Genomic DNA, 17,208 nt, shown 5'->3' on the forward strand with positions numbered 1-17,208 from the left:
CCGTTACAGAGCTGAGCCAGCAGTCAGGGTGTGTTTTGGACAGAAGTGTATGGGGCCTGTTGAGAGAAAAAGGTAGAAACCATCTATGAATTAAAAGGGTAATGTGTTAGAGAGGAAAAATACACTGGGAGCGACATGGGACAAGCAAAGACTTTGTTTCCCAGCCACTAGTTACCTGGGGACAGGATTTGGAGTAGAATATGACCCTTCTTACTCTTGAGAGGTGCATGCCAGTAGGCCAGAAACATGCCACTGCCAACATCTTTATGTATAAGACGTCTTTAAATCAGAATTGAGAGTCCTTGAGAGAGAATACATTGCCAGTAGCACAATCTGCACCTTGCAAACGTTACAGCAGCAACGATGAGCAGTTAAAAGGGTTTCCTATGTGCAGTGCTGCTTCAAGTGCAGCAGAAAGCAGGTTTTTTAACCAACCCTTGTAAAGCCCATATTTTCCCATTTTTGAGGTTTTGCAGAGGGAAGGTATTTTGCTTATGGACTGTTCTTTGCTTGTGCTGCTGTGTTTTTTGAAAGTGGTCTCGGAGCATCGGCTTGGGGACACTTAGTGCATTTTAAGTGAATATATGCATGCGCATTTCTTCTGGAAGGAGCCATGTTGAGCACTTTATCATCCAACCTGATCTCCTGTCCCATATATGGAATTTGGACATCACTTCTTATTCCAAAGAACTTGTTCCCCCAACTTTCCCAGGTGTCTTAAAATCAAGAGACATGAGCCTCTAGGAAGCACTCATTATTTCAGCTAGATCTTGGCTTTCTTGTTTCTGTGAGCAGAAAAGAAGGGCCAACACTCAACATTGTCCCTCCCTTCTCTGCTGTTCTGCACTGTTGGGAGAGTAGCTGCATATTTTACCCACAGGGTCAAACTTGGGAAGTCTCTAGCTTCAGACTGATATTCTGAGATGTTTTCGGTGGAGGAGGTCACCTTATACCCTTCGATGCCTACTCTGTATTTTGGGTGGTCAAATGTTTTTCTGTGTCATCTCAGTTTCTGTGTTCACACTGTGTTTTGGTATTTATATCTAACGGGTTTCTCCTGCTTCTTTAAACAGCTGAAGTGCTAAGAGCACAGGCATCCTTGCTGATCTCCACATTTCCCGTACTGTCCAGGTGCCTAAACCCTGTTGAAGTGCAGTTACCACTTCCCAGATTTCTGACTCCTGTCCTCACCTTCCACAAAGTGAAGTTTTCAGTCGTGCTTCTGCCACACCAATCCCTCGGGTCAGAATTGCTGGTCCTGACAGAGCAGCTGGACTTAACCACTGACCTGTCTCACTTACCCTGCCTTTGGCTTGGCAAATAAGGTAAGCAGAAGTTGGAGACTGAGTAAGAGCAAGTCTTTCTACCAGAGCTTTAAATGAGATGAACATAGAGTAGATGAAGAATAGCAAAGCCGTGGGAGGGTAAGCATCAGCTGCGAGGGGATGGTGACTGGTTCTGCAAGCATGGTCCCTGTGATGTATGCCACTGCACGACACCACTTTGAGGAGCAGTGGGAGCCATACCATACCGTGTGACCTACTGTCATATTTTTCCACACTCTCCTACTTTCCAAAACCCTGCACAGAAGGTCTTCTCTCAGAAATTCAAATCGACATAAACCTGGTGCAGTCTACTTGTAGCATTTCTGTGGGACCAGTTGAATCCTGAGCATGTGGCAAAGGTTGCCTGCATCCCAGAGATGTGCTGAAGTACTGCTTGAGCATTTGGAGGAGATTGCTGATCCCCTCTACAGGTATGCTGAACAATTCATTACCCGTCTGGAGCTCCGAAACTGGACTGTGTGTGCTTTCTTTCAGGAAGATGAAAATACCAGTGTTGGGAGTTGTAGATGTTTATGTTAATACCTAGAAATTACTGAGTGTCTTTCTAACTCTTCTGCTAAATAGAGTTGTGCCATGAATACTGCGGTCATCTGTTGTGATGTTCTCCGGCTTCTTAGGCCCCAGTGCAGATGTTTGGTTGTGGTCTTGGCCTAGTACATGGGGGTTTTTGGATGATGCTGGTGGCAGCTAATTTCTTAGTAGACACGCCCTTGTATAGGCTCCTGCCCTCCCCACCTGCCTCTTCACATTTGCCCCACTTTGATCTCTGTTATCTTCTTGTATAATAAGCTTTAAACAAGACTTTTTGCTTGATTAAAAGACTTTATTAATAAGCTTTAATCAAGACTTTTTGCTCTTTTGTCTGCAAGAGACTGCAACAAACCTGTGCCCCGTTCTTGCTGCTGAACAGTGCTGCATCAGGCTTCACTGGGCCTTTGGTGTCCTAAGGCGAGAGTAACACCTCTTCCAGCAGTCTGGGTGGTGGTACTTGTACCCCTCTGCAGCGTGCCTTAGGGAGCGATATCTCCATCTTTTGGGCATATTGTGTCTGCACAGCCTGGCCCTCAGCACTGTCTGTCTTTTCCTGAAGGTCTGAGAAGCCAAGGAGAGGGCAGAAGCTTACACAGGAGCCTGGAAAAGTTGACAATGACATAGGAAAGACCCTGAGGCTCAACATGAGTGAGTGGTAGGCTCTGTGCTCAAGCAATTGTGCTGTGGTTGGGAAGTATCCACCTCTCTTTGCCTGCAAAGGCGTTATCACCCACTGGTGCTGTGGGCTGCCTGGCCTCCTGCACTGTGGTAGGGCAGTTGCATATTAATAGTCTTATGATCCTTCCCAGACACACTGGTGAGCTTTTTTTTTTACCACTGCCCCTTCTTCAGGTGTTTAGGGCTGTCCTGTGCATCCTACCTGTGTTCTTTCTGAAGTTGCTGAACATGTTGAGGGAGTACTTGTTTTGCTTACAGTCATTCAACCTGCTTAACAGCTTGCTCTGCTCATTTGTGGGACAGAAGAGATGTTTGGGTCTCATCCTTCCACTGGGAATGTAGAGCAGGAGCTCACATGAGCATCGTTCCACCTTCTGCTATTACATTTCAGTGGCTGCTCCAGATGTGAAGTGCTGGGAGCAGCCGGGGGGTTTGGGTCAAGTGGCAGTAGATATGCTTGAGGGACCTGGGGCAGACTAGTGTAAACAATTTCCTCCATGCAAGTGCAGGAACCAGAAATATCTAAAGTCCTGTTCTTACTGTCTTGTGCAGGTATGTTCATGTAGGAGGAGCCTGCGACATGTTACTGAGGCTGGATCCTGTTGGTGCTGGCGTGCTACTGCAGCTCTCCCGGGAGGTAAGAGCTCCTTCATGCTTATTTAAGAAGCAAGGAGTCTTGCACATGCAAAGCCTTCATTAACGATTACGTCACTCACTAAAGGAGTGAGCTGGGCTCATTCATTCCTCATCCCACCTGCCAGCCTCCTGGGCTGCTCCACATCCTGTCAAAGCCAGGCATCTGATGAGGATTTGCTCATTGTCCCACATCCTTCCCTTCATACCCTCTTCCTGCTGGTAACTAGACCGACTGATGTTACAATGCCCAGTCCTATTTCTGTGTATTTCCTTTGGAAGGAGAGAAGGAAGAGGTGGCCGAAAGTGCTTTTTCACGTGTTTGGTACAGGGCAGCAGACATGGGAAGAGGCACACTGTGGTCCTCCTCATGACAGCTGTGAATTGGCACCCTGAGCAGCTCAGGGCCACCAGAGCAACTCCACACGTTGGCTTCCTCACATGGCACGTGGGTGGTAGGGACCTCAGAGTGGCAACTGGAAAGAACGTACATGCTGGGCCCACCACTGAGCAGGGAGCCAGCAGAGGAGGTAGGGTTGTCTACCTTCCCTGCCATCACTAGCGGTTAGATCATTTGGCCTATAGCTGGCGGCTGGTGTCCAGTGTCCCCTTCAGCTGGGTGGGTGCAAAGCTGTCTCTCCTGATTTGGAAGAGTTTTAACATCTGAATGGAAGTCTGGGAGTTCAGTGCTGACCCAGCGCTCAGTGCAGTAACTAAAATTGGGACTTCTCTCATCTGGCTGCATTTGCTGTTTACCTCTGGCTAGTAAATTCTGCACAGCGGAACGTTGCTCTGCAGATACCTTCCAGAAATGCCTGTCGATGAGTGTGTTTGAGCACCGTGATGTTTTGTGGTGGATTCCAGTTTGAAATAAAGAGGGAGGGAAAAAAAGCAAATGGGGCTTCTAGTGTTCCCAGGTGAGTGCTCTCCAAGAACTGTACTATCATGAAACAAGTTGGCAGGCTCCCTTCCGTTTGTGCTTGAAGAGGAAGCAGCAGGTACATTTTGTGGAAAGCCAGGCAAGGTGTTTGTGTTTGCTGAGGTCCAAGAACACCTGTAGTGGGACACAAGAATGAAGTATTGCCTAATGCTTGGATCCTGTCTGAGCTCAGGTATCAGCCTGGGGATGTTGACTTGGAAGTGGGACTTGGTGTGTGTGTTTAGCCAGAGGGAATTTTCCCCTTGTCTTTCTCTGTTGATTGCAGACTGTGTGTAGATGACACTTCCAGATAAGATCCTTGCTTTTAGCTGGCAAAAATTGGCTGGTGTGATCCCGCATCCTGTGGTGGCCAATCACTGTGGAGTGCCAATTATAGACATTGATCTCCTTGCCAGACAGCAGGGACAGGATATCTCTCGTCTAATTTTAGATGTCTGCGTGGTAAGCCTCTGTCACTAACTTGGGCAGCCTGAGATCTCCTTCTGCTCAGTGGAGAGAGAGAGAAGCATTTCATGGCCCATTTCATCTGAGCTGTTTCAGATGTCTGCTGAGGGTGAGGTAACTGACTCCTCAGAAATCTCTGCCTCTCCCCACCACCACTGAAGCAGCCCAGCCTGACAAGCTCAGCTGAAGATGTTTACATCATGTGTGCTGAGGTCCATGAGAAATTACTGGAGGGAGAATAGATCATCACCAAACACCAGCTGGAGACAGTGGAAATCCCTTTACTTTGCAGAATCAGCAGCAGTTGTTTATCTGGCAGAAAACATGCATTTGATGACTTTTTAAAAATTCACACTCTTTTCAGCTCTTTAGGAAGGCAAAAAGTAGGGTGATGTTACCCTTTTATGTTATCACCAAGATCACGTTATCACCCTGGCAAAGCAGCTCCAGAAAAAGGCCCATCATGTGATGGCCCCTTCCCTTTGTTTTTTCCCCAGACTTCCTTACATTGTGTTTGGCTGTTTATCTCACATTTTAAGTTAATGTTACTCTTTAAGCTGCTCTAACTTATTTACACCTGTAACATTTATATGCCAGCAGCTTTATTATAATTTTCTCCCGTATCTGTAGTCACAGCTGCTGATTCTGCACCCGCTTGCTGCATTGCAGCACAGCTCTGGCAGGCAACTTAAATTTTCTGATTAAATGTACCTTCGCTTCTGTTCTTGCAGTTTGCACAGTCCTGGTAAGAGTTTGTTCTGACTTCAGGGATCTAAAGACTAGACAGCTAATCCAAACTAATCATCCCACTCCAGCTGTAGTCCATGGAGAGTGATGATCCCTTGGGGACGTGATTCATCCCAGCTGATTTAGAGCTTAGTGTCTGAATGTGCTGGTTCACACTTAGGCATGGCTGTCTCTCTCCATTGACTATGGCCCGGTGATTATTAAAGAGCAGATATTTAGCTTTTAGATGACTTAATTTAGCCTGGATGAACTTAATCTACAGGGGTTTTGTAACTTGTAGATAAAAGGCTAGCTGATTAGATCAAGTATCCAGCCAGTTCTTCATTCTCTGGTTAGCATCTGTGGAGTTTAGTAGCTGCAGGGTGAGCTGGATGGGGTGGGGGAGGTCCGCACTGCAGTCTGGGGACTCCTGTGTGCCTCCTGTGCACAATTCTTCATGTTCTGCATTGTGTTCTGGGTGATGTGTTCCTAACACAGCGCTTTAAATCACGTATTAAGGCCTGCCTGTGTGGTTTCTCCAAAAATAGCTCCATGATGCTTTTGGGAAGCTGGAGTTAACTAATCCCGAAATACACAGCACATGGATGGTATCGTCATTCCCATAGCACCAGACTCCTCCTAAGTTTGAATGTCCCTTCCTTGAAGGATTTCCAGGGACATGCTAAAGGACCACACGAGCTGTTGCTCTCGTAGCCTGGGGTATCTAATGACATGAGCTGTGCTAAGATTCCTGCTGTGCTTCATATCACTGTGATATCGCTGTGACCTGTGATATCAAAAAAGGTGGTGTTTTGGCTTATCTGCCAGGTGCCAGTCTAGCAGAGCCCAGGCTGCCAAGAAATGCTAAGGAGGAGCATTAGCTATGGTTCAGGGATGAATAAGTTTCTTGGCCAAGTCTGATTACCCACTTGGGATATTTGTATTTCATTATAACTGACACTGAGAAGCATGTTTGATTTGGAACAAATTTCAAGCAGGAACAAGTTTCAGCATCTGCATTTCCGCTGTGAGCACAATGAGGGACAAAACAGGTTAGAGCTTGCTTGGCCAAGGGTGGGGACCTCTCAGTAGGCAAGGGGAGGGCAGTACCTGCATCAGTTACAAGGGAAGGAGCAGTTTGAAGAGCTGATCTTCCTCCCCTTGCAAAAGGGATACTCTAAGCACCAAGTATCAGGTGTGTGTCTGAGGAAGCCGAGTGAGGGAGCTGGGGAAAGCCAGCTCCTCCCCCAGAGTGGAAGGCTGTACCTGGTGATTAACTCCCAAGCGGAGGAGTGGAGCTCATGCTGAGTCCTGAAGGAACCTGTTGGGAGGAACTCAGGAGTGCAAGAGGGCTAGAAAAGACCTGGAGTCAGACAGAGGACTAATCCAGCTGGAGAGGCACTTAGCATCAGCATCTCCGGTCATGTTCAGCTACCTAGCAGTAGAGGCAAGACCCCAGTTCCACCGCAGCTATGGGGGCCAGCAAGGGGTGTTTGGGCCACTGAAGAGCCGCCTAGAGCAGCTGAAGAAGCTGTGGTGGAGGGAGCCCACCCCACTGGTGCTCCAGCACAGTGAAACAGCCAGGCTTGCCGTAGATGCCTTTCTTGAGCAGGGGGAATGTGGCTACCTGAGTGCCATCACTGAGGAACGGGAGCTGCCTTTTCTTTCCACCTTGGACATGGAATATATGAACCATCAGAGAAACCAAAGCTTTCCAGATCCCGATGCAATGAAAGACAAAGAGGCTGACCCTGGCGATGCAGATGCTGGAGACAGGTCCTCCCTCAACTCTGAACTAACATCTGGCACCTACTTTCCGCTCATGTCTGATGTGTACCCTCCAGAGCTGGAGCTGGGGTGGCCAGGGACACCATTCTTCACGGTGTCTGGCCAGACTCAAGCCACTGTGATTTTCCAAAGAAACAAAGCTAACAACATTAAGGATTTGCTCCGGTCTTTGATCAGCCAGGCACGGACGGTATGTATAGAGCTGTGTCCCTTCAGTGGGGTCTTGTGCCACAGCACCTGAATCCTGGTGGCTGGTCCCACAACTGTACACCGCACGCTCCAAGCTGTTGCTGCTCTCTGGATGTCTGGCATGGTGTGATTGGTTTTTCTCTAGCAGGTCTGTAACTGTTCCTGCTCCTTTCCTTTCCTGTAATTTCTTTCTGCCTGGGATGTCGTGTCACACAGGCAGTGCCCTCTAAGGCACTCTGTGTCTGTATTTGCGGGTACGCAGAGCACGGTCCCACAGCCTGGAGCGAGTGAGTGGCAGGGCGTGCAGCGTTAGTGCTTAGCTGTCCTCAGCTGTGCCCCAGCCAGCCCTTCTGCCCTCTGCCAGCGGGTCTGCACAGCCAGGGCTTTTCTCACCCCCTGAACATCATGTTAAGCAGGACAAGAAGATACCACTGGTGAGTTGCTGTGGGAGAACATAGGACCTGAGTAGACTTGTGGGACTGAAAATCCCTGCCTGTGGTTTGAAGTAGGTTAGAATACATCATCGTATCTTCTAGACTTGATGTCTGTGCCTCTCAGGATGAGTAAGATCAGCCCGTTTTGCCCCATTGCACAGTTTCTGCTGGGTAGAGGTTGCCAGCCCTCGGATGTACTAAAAACTCGGTGACTACAATACTTGCCTACCAAGCGCAATCCTGGCGTGAATTTACTCATAAATTATGCTGCTTGTTTCTTTTTACTTTGCCCCCATACCACAGCAGCTCAGACAACTCTATGAGAGACACATTTTTAGTTTTTATTCTTTTTGTCCTCTTTCTGGTTCTTTTCATTTGTTCCATGTTAATTTTCTTTCGTAGTATTTAATTTCAATAGTGTGGTGATATTGAGTAACCTTTTAGTGCAAAGTTCACTTTTAATCAGTCAGCTTCTAGGCAGTTTCTCTTATCACTCCAGTAGTTTCTTATTTACTTTACAGTCACTCCTTAAATTCGTTGCTGCCTAGTGCAGACAGCAGGAGATAAAGAATTGTTAAGCCTGGACTTCAGCTGTGTCAAGAACAGAAGCTGTTTCCAGGCAGGCTGAGCTCAAGTGTTATCTTCTATCACGATCTGCAGAGTTGAGCAAACAAAGTTGTGTTGTCCTCAGCAGATGAAACTGGGGCCATGCAGCAGCTCAGATTGCTGTGCAGCATCATAGTGTCATCAGAGAACAACACATCATTCAAATTTGGGTGTGATATGAGGTAAATGGCGATCTTTTTTTTTTGTTTTGTCCAAAAGAAGACACACCTTCTGTTTTGCCACATGAGATACTGCTCAGTTGTAAGCAGCCGTTGCTTAATGCTTCTATTGCACCTTCGTAGGCAAATATGGGAAGTTTCATCCAGGAAGTAAGTGACAAAAAGCTTTGTTTGTCCTTGCAGGCAGCTGATTTATGATTTCTTAAATGATCTGAAAAGTCTTGTGACACTTACTGCATCACTTTCAGCAATGGGGATTAAGACAGTCATGGCAGAATGCACAGAGTAAATGACTACCAAGAATGACTACCTGGTTACTTAGCACGTGTCCCGGATCTCTATGATCCTTTAAACCGTATGAAAAACATCTTGCTGCTTTCTCAGTTGACAGGAACTTCTCTGTTGCTGCAGGGCGCTTGCCCAGGCAGTAGGTGCTTTATTGTATAAGTACGTTTTGAGCTTTGACTTTTTCTGCTTGGCTTGCAAAAGCACTGACAATCTTCAGCCCTTTATGTTCAAGCTGGGGATTTTCACACAGTGTTTTTGACTGTTGTGTGAAATGTGAGAATGAGTTTTCAACCATCTTATTGGTTTATTACCGGTGTTTTACTGGTTTCTAGGTTAGCAGCTCTGGCCAGTGCTTCCCGTGATTAACTCTATGATTGACGGCAATTCCAGCTCATTCACAACCCCAGTTACACATCTTTAAGTAGTTACTAAGTCATTTTGCTCATCAAACCATCCAAAAGAATGTTACCTGTATGTCTTTTAATGACAAAAGAGCAACCAGAGGTAAAAACATCTTTTGCTTGAAGTACCAGCAGCAACTATGCGGAGAACCGCTTGCTTTTTTGCTTTTCAGCTGCTGTTTCTGCATTTCAAATATTTTCTCCACTAGGCTTTAAGCTTTCATCATATATCCCTCCTTTAGAGTGTTTCTCCTCCTGTGTGCTTACAGCTAACAACGTAGAAGGGGGATATGGTGCTGGTGGGATGTGGGAGAGATGTTGAGATCCCTGAATGCTTTTCCTGGGTCCTGTAGACAGGAAGGTGTGTCTTGAAATGTTGTTTGCTGTTTGCTCCTGTACAGTCACACAGAACAGCTCCAGCTGACAGATTTTGCAACAGCGTATTTGTACTGACAAATCAGCAGAAAGGGCATTTGTTTTATTGGTACCTTCTGCTGGGGCGGTTTGTCTTCCTGCTTGGCTGTATTTAACCAGCTGTCTTTGAAGATGTATTTTCAGATTTGAGCGCTCTCTTTGCAGACATAAGAAGATGCAGCGTGCCACACCTTAGCCTTCATTTGATAATACTATTGCAATTTTCCTTTGGTTGGATGAGCTTCAATCTATTTTGAACTGGCCATGCTGCTTCTTTCACCCCTCTTGCACGACTCTGACACTGGCTGCGTGTCTGCATTTCCATGCAAGGGTCGCTGATGGTCCCCCAGAGAAGCAATGTATCGCTTCCAATGGCAACACTACGGTAATGACCAAAACCACACTGCTATTGGCAAATACCAGTAAAACCAGCTGTGCTGGTTAGAAACCAGACAGATGGCAACCCCAGTGGCACGCTGGTAAGTGCTATAATTCCCGAAGTGATGACTGCAGTAATTGCTGAATTGTGAGTTTCCAGAAGTGGATTTAGAAATGTCATGATTTAACCCTACAACGGCAAGGTGTGAATTTTCTAGAGCCTGCGGGGCAGCTCTGTCTTTGCAATGTCCTGACCTGCCAAGGCTGTGCCGTGGGCTTTGAGGCCGTGATCGGCATGGTGAGGAACAGGGATGCTCTGAGCCAGCCCCAGCCTTGCAGCTCCCACCGCTGAAACCAAGGAGCTGGAGGCACCGGACATACATTGCTGAGGTGTGTAAGGCCAGACTGACTTAAATGCCCAAGGCTTTTAAACGTGAGACACAAGTTGTCAGGAGCCTGAATTAGAGATGGTACTTAGGTACGTAACTTCCAGTGCTTTATAGAGCTGTTGGAAATTATCTTTGAGGCTTTAGAGCTCACTTTTGTGACAATACATTCTCAGGAGGCTTCAAGGGGAAGACTTCCAGGGTCTTCTTCCCCCAAAAGTTCTTGGGTTTGGGATTGAGCTGATGTTATTAGAGCTGCCTGCTTTGTTTACCGAGAGGATATGGTGATCTGAGTGGCCCTTACGGTTATCCTGGGTCACCCATGCTTAGAATGAGCAGCCCCACCATGGGCGCCTGCATCTCCACCACGCCAGGCTGTGGCAGGGCACAACCTCCCCTCTGTCCCCACCGCAATGCTCCTCGCTGCACACTGCAGTGCACACAGGGCTGCCAGCCTTCTTCCCTGCCGTTGGCTGTGGGTGCCTGCCAGCACCACCAGGAGCAGCTACCCAAATCCCTCCTGTGAAGGGATCGCATGTGAGGAGGCTGTGGATAAAGCCATAGCCTGTTCCACCTCCTGATGCCAAGCAAAGACCCGCTTTGGAAAACATGAGTCTGACTATCACGCAGGGCTCCACCCAGCTTGCACAAGCTGGCGTCCTGCTGCCGGGGGCGCTTGCTCCTGCGCTGACGCCGGGGCCCTGCCACGAGGCTGCCAGGAGATGCAGGTCTGCATCCAGCCCAGGGCACTGGGTGCCATGGGTGACTCTGTGCCACATGCTGCCATGTGCAGCCGTGCTGCTGCCTGCTCAGCCCCGTCCCTCTCACAGCGAGCGCTGCAGCCTGGCAGTGCCGGTGTTGGGCAAGCAACAGCCCCGAACTCTGCCAAAGCCTGTGAGCACTGATAGAGAAAAGCAAGGTGGTGTGGACCTTCTGTGTGCACTAGGCGCGAGCAGTGCCTCCGACCATGTGGGGTCTGGGGACAAAGGATCATCGGTCTCTCTTGACTCCATCATGTTGACTTCCCAAGACAAGTTTAGACTGTCTCCAGGGCCAAGCCTGCCTCAGACCTAAGCTTGAGATGAGTTGGAATATCACGAGGCAAGTGTAGCTGAGAGGGACTTGCCTGAGGCCTTACACAAGGTTTGGGCTATAGTTTTCTCTTGGTGCTTCATCATTAGAGGATGGGTGGCCCATCAAAGTCATTTGGCTAAATTGCCTTTGGTCTTAGGCTGAAGGCCAATGTGGAAAGACATGGTGAAGTCCTGCTTTTTTTGTGTGGGTCTCAGCAGTACCTAATGCTGATAGCCAGCAGCAGCATTAATTTGGGAAGTTGAAGATGCTTCTCACTGCTTTCAGAGCTCTTCCAGCACTGACTCTGCTGTCCATGGCAGATTTCAGGAGGGGAGAAGAGTTTGCCAGAGCCTCATAAGGCTTCTGGGAAGACTACACTGCTGAGGGCTACAAAAGAGGTGCCCTTTGGAGTCAGGCTCTGAAGACTTTGTCTCCCAGGGCCAGGGTGAGAGGGTGGAGATGTGGTTTTGGCCTGGACAGTAGGAATGATGTTTAGCTCTCGATGACAGCTGCCTTGTGTCCCACGTGGATGCCTGGGATCACACCAGCCTCCAGGAAGGTTCTTCTCCAAACCCTGCTGTGGTGGGCTGGGCCTGGGGTCTTCTGCAAGATGTTGAGCACCAATGACAGTGTGTAAGACATCATCACAGGGATGGGCTTTGGGGACAAATCAGATAGAGCCAAGAAATCTTGTCCATCTGCAAAAGGGGTAAGTCCCCAAGGGAGCAGGAAGCAACCTTTTGGCATTGCTGCCTCTGCCGTGGCACTGGTGCAGAGGGTCTCTCCATGGCGTGTGGAGGCAGAGCAAGGCTGAGAGGAGCCAGCTTGCCAAGCAAAAGACTGGGCAGGAGAGCATGGGGGAGCCAATGGGGTTCCACTCTGCCCATAGCAGCTGACTCTGCTCAGCACCTCGGCCATGAGCATGAGCCTGGAAAGAGGCAGTTGGTTAATGAAAACAGAGCAGAAGAGCTACTGGGCAGTGGGCGATCTGGGGCCAGTGTGCCAGTCTGGAGCAGACACATGAGCCTGTCCCCACATCCAAGGACAGTGATACTTGGAGCTCCTCTACTCTATTCTGAAGCTGTTCCAGGTCAGACCTGTGAATGTGATTCAGCCTGTTCCTATTTAAAGCTTAAACCACTGCACATGTAAAAGTCAACCTCACTGCTGTCCTCTGCTTTAACTCTTTGTTTGAAGAGGAGCAGCTGAGAAAAAGTGGCAGAGGAAAGTTCACCTTACATGGTCTGCTCCGTAGGGTGATTTGGACTATGGAGAATTGCATTCATGGCCATGCTCTAACACAGGCAGAGGAGGTTTGAAAACAGGATTCCTACCTCCTCACGAGGTGCATGATGAGCAGCATCATATTGTGTGCAAGGTGTAGTGCAGGGCATGAACATTGAGTAGCAGGGTAAAGTAGGCCATTGGAGCTTCACTCCAAAACTCAGTGCTTTTGGTGTCATCTTTGTTTGGGCATCCTCTACTAGGAGCAGAAGCTCAAAATCAGAGTTATGCACACAACTGACAAGTACCAAACGTCACCTTATTTACTGCTAAGATATGGTAAAGACTGGGACTAAAGTACTTGGTCAGTAGTTCCGTTATTTTTTCAGCTCTTGAAATGAAGCTGGGCTGTTCAATACTTCACTACTTCACTACTTTACCTTTTTCAGTTGCTCAGTGTGTTGCCATCTTCCATGAGTTCTCAGTGTTAACTGTTAATGGTTCAAGGTCTAAGCCACCGGATTGCTCTGCAAGCACCCTCAAGTGAAGTGCTTCAGGCCTGACAAATCATCCAGCTCAGCAAGTGCTCTCCTGCCTGTTCCTTCCTTCTCCAAGGTGTCCCCCTGATTCCTGTCACTAATGGTGATGGCCAGTAGATGGATCCCAGCAGTCCCTTCCTGGTCCAAATAATGGCTGCCTTGATGTTGTCTCCTGGCAGCCTCGCTCTTTGAGGAACAGTGGAACAGCTTCTCCAGTCTTCATCTATGGTTGATTTCCCTTGATCTGTTGTTCTGGTTGCAGGTCATACGGCACTTTGAATTTTCTAGTTCTGGGTCAACTCACTTGTAGGAGGTGCTTGTCATGACCTACCTTCTATTTTCTCTATTTTCCTTCCAGTTTTTGGAGAACTCACTTAGCCAAGATGGTCTGCTGCCTCCCATCCCATCTCCACAGTGGGATGAGTTGCCATGGCCTTCTTCAATCTCATTCTTTAAAGATTTGGCAGTTCTCTTTAAAATTCTTTTCCTTTTTAAAATCTCTCCCTTGGAGACCTTATCTTGCAAGTCTTCAGTTTATTGACATAGATTTTCTTGAATTCTTTTTTTTTTTTTAATAGTGTTAGTGTTATTCCTTCTTCCTGCTGTAAGGTTTCATAACTATCCCTTGCATCCTGGGCTGCGTTAGCGGGAGTGCTGCCAGCAGGGAAAGGGAAGGGATCCTTCCCCCACACGTTATTCTATGATTTTGTCTAGTCGCCCCTAGGATGTAATCTTGGAACAAGGACATGTACATACTTGATGAAGATACCTTCTCCCTTACCTGGCAGTGTGTCCTTCCTGAAAAAAATGGCATTTCTTTCTATTAATATGCTAGTCATCTATGGAGTCACTCATACCGATTGAATAATCGTGTTGGTCAGCCTCAGCTCTTCCATTTGTGTGCTGTATTTCTGGCATATTTGCTTTAGGCAGTACATACTTGTTGCATCAATGGTATTCAGAGTTTGTGCACATGCATTACCCTTTCGGCTGTTTCTTTCTGTGAGTGACATGAGACGAGACGTAGCTGGATGGGGTAAGGGCCGTTAAACACAAAGGTCCAGAAGCAATCTCCACCATGTGGCCACAGTCGCCCAGTAACTCAGGAGGTTTGAATACTTAATTCATAGTTTAAAGCACAATTCACTTGGGCATGAGATTTCAACAGTCTCTTGTTTTTTTTTCCTCCCCAACCTCTTTTCTCCTGGCTAGGTGATAGCAATTGTGATGGATCTGTTTACAGACATGGAGATACTGTGTGACCTGCTGGAGGCCTCAACCAGACGACACGTCCCTGTTTACCTGATCCTGGATGAAGAGTACTTGAAGCATTTTGTGGAGATGTGCAATAAAATGGCTCTTACTCAGGACAACTTCCCAGTAAGTTTTCAGTCACACACTGGATATGATAAACAGGTCCTGGAATTGATAAAAACAATGCCTCAGTGTAAAACCACATGTTAAAAATCTCGTGTTAAGACCTGCTTTTAGGCTTTGTGATTTAGTTGTAGGTTCATGAGGGATTTGTGAAGGGCCTGATTCCCCACTTAGTGGGGTGCCCATCAGCAATGGTGTGTGGTGCCCAGAGCAGGCAAGCAATAAAAATTAATGTGTCAGTGCAACAAGCTCTCTTGGGAACTTGCAGACTCAGAAATGCACCCCAGTATCTCGCTGCTCCCCATATAGTCTTTCTGGCTACCACCTACCAATGGAAGTTGGTTTTTTGTTGTCATTTGTTAGCCCTGCAGGGCCATCAGTCCTGGCTGTCACTGGGTGCATAGGATTCCCTGGAGGACTGATTCTCTTCCAGCCACCAGTTTCGTAGATTTTCCCTTCATCTTTGTGGGGGACACTTGGAGGTTACCCAGTTACCTCAAAACCATTCTTAACCAAAGAACAGGCATGGGAAAATGCAAAATTAATGTTTTACAGCATTCAAAACAGATGCAGTTACAAATGTATTGATTTCCCCTCATTTTTAACCTGTCTACACAAAGATTAATTTAGGAGGCTTCCTTCTTCCCCGATGTTGGTGATGCTCTGTCCTTTCTTGCTTCTTACAAGCCAGAACAATTTCATCCTACCTCTTGAGATGGCAACTGTTAGGGAAAACTGCTTCATGCTGGAGCATGTTTGCTTTCATAAACAACTGCATCACTGAAGTCACCTGGTGGATCCAGATAAATTCAATCTCTCCAAAATTCATTTTATTTGCTTCTTATCCAAGAGCCTGGCCATTGGTTTTTAATTAAAATTAGAATGAGTTTACATCCATGGAGATGTCTCTTTGTTGGATGTGATGTCATGTCTTGTGCTTGAATGGCTAATTAACGCTTGCCTCCCCCATTCAGTGACTCATCGGCAGGTCTCAAAGTGCCTCTTAAGCTGGTGCATCGCATGCAGTACATTAACATACATGCTTGATAGTCACATCTACGTGGAATGACTGTACGTATTTTATTCCTGGCTCTAAGTTGGGACAGAATGTGGTGGTAAATCTCTGTTTGGAATAATTGGTGACAATCTGGGGTTTAATGGGGAATTTGGGACAATTGCCACTCCAGCATCTTACTTCTAAGAATATTGCATGAGCCCACTGGTGTCAAATCCTGGTGCTGAACATCAGCAAACCCCGCAGTGGTACATCAAGCACTGGCACAGGTCACAGCAGAAGAGTTAACTGTTGGATTTTTTCAAATTACCATCTGCTGAACCTAAAACTACTGTCTAAATCAAGTGAGAGTGTGCCTGGCAGTCTGGCTTTCCTGCAAGGCTGCAGGATTCTGATCTTGTTTGGACAATTCAGGGCCTGGATTGCCAAGAGGAAGAAGAGGATGGAAAAAATGAGCCAGATCTCAGAAACTCACCCGGCCTTGGAAAGGATAGAGGGAGTGAAGAAATACCGTGGTGACAAATCTGTGGGATATCCCTTACTTGAAGTGGTTTAAACTTCCCTGGGGGGACAGAGGAGGCTCCTCCCAGGGAGAACTGGTATTACTAAAACCTCAGCATTGGAAGAAAAAAATCCCCGTGTTGATTGGCAACAGGATTAGATGAACACCTCCTAAAGTATCCAGTTTATCTTGCTCTGTATCAGCAACTTGTGGTGACATTTCACAGGTCAATACAAGTTGGTAGGGACCTCAGGAAGTCATCAAGACCAACAATGTGCCCTTGTGGCCAAGAAGGCCAATGGTGTCCTGGGGTGCATGAGGAAGAGTGTGGGCAGCAGGTCGAGGGAGGTTCTCCTCCCCCTCGACACTGCCTTAGTGAGGCCACACCTGGAGTAACTGTGTGCAGTTCTGGGCCCCCCAGTTCAAGAAAAACAAGGAACTACTGGAGAGAGTCCAGCGGAGGGGTACGGAGATGATCAGGGGACTGGAGGAGAGGCTGAGGGAGCTGGGGCTGTTCAGCCTGGAGAAGAGCAGACTGAGGGGGGATCTTATCAATGCTTACAAATACCCTAGGGGGGGTGTCAAGGGGATGGGGCCAAACTCTTCTCAGGACAAAGGGCAACGGGCACAAACTGAAACATGGGAAGTTCCATCTGAATATGAAGAAAAACTTCTTTACTGTGAGGGTGCCAGAGCCCTGGCACAGGCTGCCCAGGAAGGGTGGGGAGTCTCCTTCTCTGGAGATATTCAAAACCCACCTGGACGTGACCCTGTGCAACGTGCTCTGGGTGACCCTGCTTTGGCAGGTGGTTGGACTAGGTGATCTCCAGAGGTCCCTTCCAATCCCAACCAGTCTGTGATTCTGTGGTTCTGTGAAGTCCAACCTCCTGCTCAAAGCAGTGTCACCTGTGAGGTCAGACATAGTTGCTCAGGACGTTACCTGGTCTAGTCTTGAAAATCTCCAAGCATGGAGACTGCATAACCTCTCTGGGTAACTTGTTCCAATGCATAACTGTCCTTATGGGGACAAAGTTTCTCCCTTCTCATAGGTGACAGATGAGGACATGTTCTGGGACACAAGGAGGCAACAAGTGACAGCCGCAGTGCAAAGACGGT

General features: G+C 47.7%; 1 protein-coding gene across 1 annotated transcript in view; it reads left to right on the forward strand.

Annotated features, from left to right (window-relative positions):
* Window positions 1-6,721: 6,721 nt before the first annotated feature.
* The window catches only part of FAM83C (family with sequence similarity 83 member C), a 28,354-nt gene continuing 17,867 nt past the window's right edge, over window positions 6,722-17,208 (forward strand). The window contains exons 1-2 of the mRNA XM_068419576.1: window positions 6,722-7,276; window positions 14,411-14,578. Coding sequence (XP_068275677.1) covers window positions 6,722-7,276; window positions 14,411-14,578 — 723 coding nt within the window. The remainder of the gene's footprint in view (window positions 7,277-14,410; window positions 14,579-17,208) is intronic.

The sequence above is a fragment of the Nyctibius grandis genome, chromosome 28 (assembly GCF_013368605.1).
Source record: "Nyctibius grandis isolate bNycGra1 chromosome 28, bNycGra1.pri, whole genome shotgun sequence".
Taxonomy (NCBI): Eukaryota; Metazoa; Chordata; class Aves; order Nyctibiiformes; family Nyctibiidae; genus Nyctibius; species Nyctibius grandis.